A 6,553-nucleotide genomic window follows, 5' to 3' on the forward strand; every position below is an offset into this window, starting at 1 on the left:
GCACAGCAGGGTTGGTGTCAATAAAGATTTGTTGGTGAACACGGAGCCTGGCTGTGATGGTTCCGGGGGGTTTTTGTCCTGGTTCCTTGCTGCCCGCCAAGAGGATTTGCAGGCACCCACCAGTCTCCGTGCTGGGGAGTCCCCAGTGGGGCATGAGCCTTGTCCCCGGGGTGCCCCACTTCTGGGAGCATCCTCCTAAACCACGTCATCCTTTACTGCAGAGAAGGGTTTTCCGCACCCAGTTCCCTTCCCAGTTGGGCGTTGGGTGAAGGCGGCAGCGGCTCTTTGCTTATTTGGGGGATTTTGGCTCTGTGCGCGAAAGCATCTTTGTCCCAGAGCGGCTTCAGGTGCAGCAGAAGAGGAAACTTCTGAACGTGGGAGGCGTTTTCCAAGCTGGGCTTGTTTCAGACGGATATTTCACAATATTGATGGCTGCTGCTGCTCCGGGGTTGGGTGTTGAACTGGGGACGGGCACCCCGGTGCCCCTCCCCAGGGCTGGGGACCGTCCCCAGGCCCCCCAGAGTTGGGTATGACCCCCCTCAGCACCCCCCTACCCACCCCCTGCTATGGCTACGGCCCCCCACCCCCAATATTTTGAGTATGGATGATGGTGGGACATCGGGGACAGGAGGGGACACGTCCTCCCAGGGGATGTGAGGTCCCCAAATTGACAGGGCAGAGGGACAGGGCACAGCTGAGGTGTCCTGACACTTGAAGCCCCCCCCAAACCCTTCTTGTCCGCGTGTCCCTCGCTCCCCACAAGCTCCTTGCTCTTGTAGGGCTGCAGGGACACTGCTGGGCTCCTCCACCATCTCCAAAAATCACGACGAAGCTCGGTTTAACCTGCTCGCACCCAAATGCCCATCTTTTCATGGTTTCCTTCTTTTTTTTTTTTCCTTTTTTTTTTTTTTTTTGGATTCCTGAGGCTGATGGGCTGCCGCGTTTTACTCCCCAACAGACAAATGTCCTGAAAGAACGCAAAAAACCTCCAGAGAGAGAGAGAGAGCGGAACCGGTGCGGGTGAACCACCATCATGGTGTGGTCTGGGGTTTGCTCCGGAGGTGGGGCAGGCCAGAGAGCGAAAGGAGAGATGCTGAGCAGGAAAACAAAATAGATTCCTTCAGCGACAATGGCCGTAGGAAAGAAAATCATCCCCTTTCGGGAAAGGAAATGCTTCTTTATGGATGCAAAACCTCGCCGAGGTCTCTGCCCCAGCACAGGCTGCCAGGAGAGGTGCAGCCCTGGGAAAAGACACCTCCACCACCTCCCACCCAGGAACGGGGAGGGTGATGGTTTCTCTTTGGCATTTTGAGCTTGGAGGTTTATTTTATGACTCTAACCCCGCTGACGGGGATCAGCGCTGGGTGAGGAACCTCAGCTCAAGGCGTGGGAGGGGGGTGGTGGACCTTGAAGTCATTCCGAAGTCCATAATTCTGCACCCGGCAACTAGAAAAAGGTTGGAGATGTTGGGTGCAACTTGTACACGTCGGGTGAGTGATTTTTCTTTTTGCAGGGGATTTAGAATCTCTAATTAATTTAACGTCTTGAAAGGGGTTCAGCGCAAATGCTGGGGAAGGGCAGTGGGGCAGAGCAGGGGCTGCAGCGGGAGCCGCGGCGTGGGCCCGTCCTGCCCTCGACCGACGGTTCCTCCCGACGGCAGGGTGCGGGGGGTTTGGTGGGATTTCTGGAGCCTCCCTGGGGGCCGGTGCAGCCCTTCTTCCCCATCCCCTCCCCAGCGGCTCTAACCCCCCCTTGCCCTCCCTCTGCCTCCCTTCCCACCCTCTTCTCCAGCTGCGCCCGCAGATGGGGTTCCCCGCCAGCCCCAGGGGCCTCCTGAGTTATTTCCTGACTCTCCACGTGCTCCGCCTGGGATCAGGTAGGGATCCTGCAGGGCTGGGGGCGCTGAGCCCGCTGCGGGGGGCAGATGTGGGGCAGGGGAGGTGCCGTGGGGCAGGAGGAGCTGAGCCCAGAGCTCGGCCGCGGATGGGTTTCACTTTCCCTTGGGCTCTTGATGCCACCCCCACGTCCCTTGCCCTGGGACACCTTCAGTCCCGTCCCGCAGTGCTCCCCTAAAGCCTTTGTCCCTTCTCCCAGGGCTGGCCGGGCTGGGGGCTATTTTCGGGGTTGGGGGTGACTTTCTGGAGCAGTTCCCACTCCCAGGGAACCTCCTTCTCCTAGGAGTCCTCCCACTCCCTCTCCAGTTTCTCCAGGCTCTTTGGAGCACGGGGAGGGCAAAGCGACGCCCGTGGGATGGAGCAGGCACCGCTCACGCCACGCTCGCCCCTTGCCATGCAACGCCCCGAATTAACGTGGGCGCAATCTCCATCTCTCTGTGTCCTTCTCCGTCCCCAAGCTGAGTTCAGAGTGGTGGGACCAGATCGACTTGGTGTTTTTGGGGGCAGAGTGGCACAAACGAGGTGGCTTTGTGTCTCTGTGGTGTCCTCGAGGTGTTGTGAGGGCACAGGGGAGAAGCTGCTGAGCAGCTGCTTGGGCTCAGGGCCTGGGCTGCCAAGCGAGCCCAGGATGGGAGCTATCGCTGTGCCTGGCGTTGGGAAGAGCCCTCTTCCCAGGTCCCACCAGCTGGATCCTTGCTTTGCCTTTGCCGTTTGTGCCGGAGGAGACCTGGCGCCTCGTCTGGAAGCCTCAGGGCTTCTTGGACAAGGCCGGGAGAGGGCAGAGACCTTGCTCGGCCTCTGGGTCCTCCTCTGCCGGGCTGTTTTATGGGCGATGTGGGGTCATTGGGCATCAATGCTCTCCGGTTCCTGCACACGTTGGGGTGGTTTGGGTGGTGTGAGGAGCACGTGCGCGGTCCCACAGCCCCCTCGGGACAATGGGATGTGTCTGGTACGGGGTTGGGTCTTTGCCTTTGAGCCGAGTCCATCCCTAACTCAGCCCAACGGCGCGTTCTTCCCCCAGCCATGGGCTCCGTCCCTCTCCTCTCTCTGGAGGCTCACCAGGACGGAGGCATCCGGGTGGTGTGTGGATCGGCCGGCTGGTACCCGCAACCGCAGGTGCTGTGGAAGGCTGCCAACGGGCAGCGTCTGCCCTCGGTCTCCCAGAGACGTTCCTCTGACGAGAGGGGCCTGTTTGAGATCCAAGATGTCGTCGTGGTGAGCGGGAAGGGCGATGGGAACTTGTCGTGCGTGGTGAGGAACAGCCGCCTGGAGCAGGAGCAGGCATCGTCCCTGCACATCTCAGGTGCAGGATGGCAGCGGGGCTGGGGTTGGCTGCGCTTGGCGGGGGGGGGGGCGGTTTGATCTCGGGGGGCTGGAGAAATGTGCCGGGGGTGGGGGAATGGGAGGGGATGCACCCGCAGGTGAGCTTTAGCGCAGGAGATAACCTGAGCCTGGCGGGCTTCAGGGCAGCATTGGGATGGCCGTGGGCTGGAGAGGACGATGTCCCCTTGAGCCCGGGGCTCCCAGCACAAGGCTTTAGGAGTGGGGTGGTGTAATCCCAGCCCAGAGCCGGCACCGCGCAGCCCCTCGCTCATTCCCCACCGTTGGGATGGGATAGAGAATGGGAAGAGTAACGGGTTTTGTCCCAACTGTTTGCGCCCCCGCCAAGCCCACTCGCTGGTGGGGCGGTGTGAGGAGCAGACCATTCCTCGACTGCCCAGCGACACCCAAAACCATCAGTGCGCTCCCATCGCTGCTTCTCATCCCAAATCCAAAACATCCCATCCCTCAATAGCTGCAAGCGATGACGTCCACTTGTTCATTCCATCCCAGCCAAAACCCTGACGATGAGTTAGAACTTGGAGTTTTTCTCTCTCCCTTTCATTTTCCTCCTACACAGGAGTGCAAAGTGAGCCCTTTTCCTGCTGTGTTTTTGTTTCTCAGCTCCCTTTTTCCACAACGCCCGTCCTTGGATGGCAGCTCTGGGTGTCTCCCTCGTGCTTTCAGTGGTGTCATTTGGTCTCAATGTTTATCTCTGGCGAAGGAAAGGTGAGTTTGTCACGGGGGGGATGGAATGGAGGGGATCGGGGTGGAGTGAGGCCGAGCCCTGGCCCATGAACGTACGTAGAAGGGGATGACAGTCGTGTCAAAAGGCGTTTTTGCCTTCATTAAAGACGCTCTTTGTGCACAGGAAGGAGGGGGACAAGGACCCGGGGCGTGGGTGGGAGGCCAGGGAGCGTGGCCAGAGCACCTGGCTGGTTGGGACGGTGCAAGAGTCTCTGGTGAGATGTTAGCGCCGATGAAGCAGCTGCTCTCCTGACCTCCTCTTCCTCTGCCTTTGCTTTGCAGTGGTGCTGTCCAGAGCGCTGGGTGAGTCCTTCTGGCCCCTGCCACCAGCGAAGCCTCCTGAGAAAGGAGCCCCCTGGGAGGGACGTGGCTCTGGGTGGCTCTTGATCGCCCTGTGGTCATTGGTCTGGGTTGATGGAGCCCAGAAGGGGACTGGAGAGCACTGGGTCTGGGAACGGGGCCCAGGAGGTGACCTAAGTCATGGGGAGAAGTGGGGACCCGTAATCAGTCAGCTTAAATCAGGCTGAGCCTTAAATCTCTGCTCAAGTCAGGCTTCAATGCAGGGTGCCTGGGAGGGGTGGCTGGGGGAGAAGGGAGGCAGGGAACCTGCTCTGGGACCCACACGGTCTTTTCCCACTCCCCAAACACAAGGACTCTGGGGTCTCGCCAGCTCTGCCTGCTGCTGCAGGAACAGCCATGGGATGAGAAGCCGTCCCCTCTCATCACTCATTAATTTGATTTTTGCTTTCCAGGGAAACGAGATGCAGCACTAGGTGAGTCTCCAGGAGCTTTGTCATGGCTCGGTGTCCTCTCCCGGGTGCTCTGTGCTCGGCCCTGTCCCCCCGTGCCCGTCCCCTCCATCCCTCCATCCCCTGGGTGTGGGGAAACCCCAAGGGGATGTGCCTGGGAGGGTGGGCAGCTGGGGGACACCAGCCCAGGGATGGACCCTCTCCCTTGGCCAGACTCCCTGGGGACCGGCCGTGGGACATGACCTGGCTGGAGGGGGCCATTCACAGGGTTTTGTGGTCTTTTCCCACTCCACAAACTCTCTGAGCTCTCCTCGAGCTCTGTGCGCTCCTAAAGGAGCAGCCATGGGATGAGAAGCCGTCCCCTCTCATCACTCACCGCTTCTTTTTTTCCATTCCAGAGGAACAAGCTGCACGGTTGGGTGAGTCTCCGTGATCTCCTCTTGGCTCGGTGTCCTCTCCCGGGCGCTCTCTGCTCAGCCCTTTCCCGCTGTGTCCGTCCCCTCCATCCTCCATCCCCTGGATCCGAGCAAACCCCCAGGGGACATGCCTGGGAGGGTGGGCAGCTGGGGGACACCGGCCCAGGGATGGACCCTCTCCCCTGCCCCGAGTCCCTGGGGACCGGCCGTGGGACGTGACCTTGCTCTTGTCCCTCCTTGTAGCATGGAGAAAGTTCCTGCTTCCTGAAAATCCAGGTAATTGCGTATTTTACTGTATTTTTACGGGTGGTTCTCCTCCCTTTCCCTCTGCGGGAGGTGTATCTGGGTGGCCAATGAAGGCACTGGGTGGCCACTGAAGGGGGACTGGCCGTCCCGGGTCGTGTTGGTGACTCAGAGCCCCCCAGACCATGGCACTGGGCTGTATCTCGCCCCGTTTTCTTGCCGTTTCGCCCCATTCTGAGTCACCCCCTCGGGCCCCAGAGGAGCCACCACCCCCTGAGACCCCGTGCACTGCCCAGCCCAGCCCCTGCCTCCCCGTCCTGCTCCTCCCTGCGCGGGCTGCAGCCCCACCGGTGCCTCTTCCCACGGGACCGAGCTCGGCCGTGGCCGTGCTGGGGCCGGCCCCACGGTGGGGATGGAGAGGAGGAAGGAGATGCCCAGTCTCCTGCCCCGCGGGGCAGGTCCTGTCCCCGAGGGGGTGAAACCTGCTCGGGGACTGAGCTCTGATGCTGCGGCTCCTCCTGTCCCCTGCAGACGTGGTGACCCTGGATCCAAACACGGCTCATTCCCAACTCGTCCTGTCGGACGATCGGAGGCGTGTGAGGTGGCAAAGAGAACGGCAGGACCTGCCCAACCTCCCAGAGAGATTTACCTATTATTGCTGCGTTTTGGCCCGGGAGGGGTTCCGGGAGGGGAGACACTGCTGGGAGGTGGAGGTGGAGGGGGAGGTGGGAGGTGACTCATGGTGGGGTGTTGGGGTGGCCAGGGAGTCTGTGGAGAGGAAGGGGAGCACGGTCATGAGCCCTGAAGGAGGGATCTGGGCAGTGCAGCACTGCTATGGGCAGTTTGTGTCTCTCACCTCTCCTCGCACCTTCCTCCCCCAGTCCCCGCTCCCCAGCAGGATCTGGGTCTGTCTGGACTGCGCCCGCGGGCTGGTGACTTTCCTCCATGCCGACACCGGGGTCGAGATCTTCAAGTTCCCACCAGCCTCGTTCAAAGGGGAGACCCTGCGCCCCTTGTTTTGGGTAGAAACAGAGAAAACCCAGCTGTGCCTGAGGGGCAGTGCCCCCCAGCCCCTCATCCCCCCTTCCCTCCCCTCCCCGGCCGCCGGCAGCCCCTGCCCTTCTCCAGAGACTCCCCGCTCTCCTCTCCTGGATCCCGCGGGAGACATCCATCCCTGTGCCCC

General features: G+C 61.1%; 1 protein-coding gene across 1 annotated transcript in view; it reads left to right on the forward strand.

Moving 5' to 3' along the window:
• Positions 1-1,762: 1,762 nt before the first annotated feature.
• The window catches only part of LOC128901596 (butyrophilin subfamily 1 member A1-like), a gene marked incomplete at its 3' end in the record, with an annotated part of 35,195 nt that continues 30,404 nt past the window's right edge, over positions 1,763-6,553 (forward strand). The window contains exon 1 of the mRNA XM_054183668.1: positions 1,763-1,876. Coding sequence (XP_054039643.1) covers positions 1,804-1,876 — 73 coding nt within the window. The remainder of the gene's footprint in view (positions 1,877-6,553) is intronic.

Source organism: Rissa tridactyla, chromosome 27, assembly GCF_028500815.1.
Source record: "Rissa tridactyla isolate bRisTri1 chromosome 27, bRisTri1.patW.cur.20221130, whole genome shotgun sequence".
Lineage (NCBI taxonomy): Eukaryota > Metazoa > Chordata > Aves > Charadriiformes > Laridae > Rissa > Rissa tridactyla.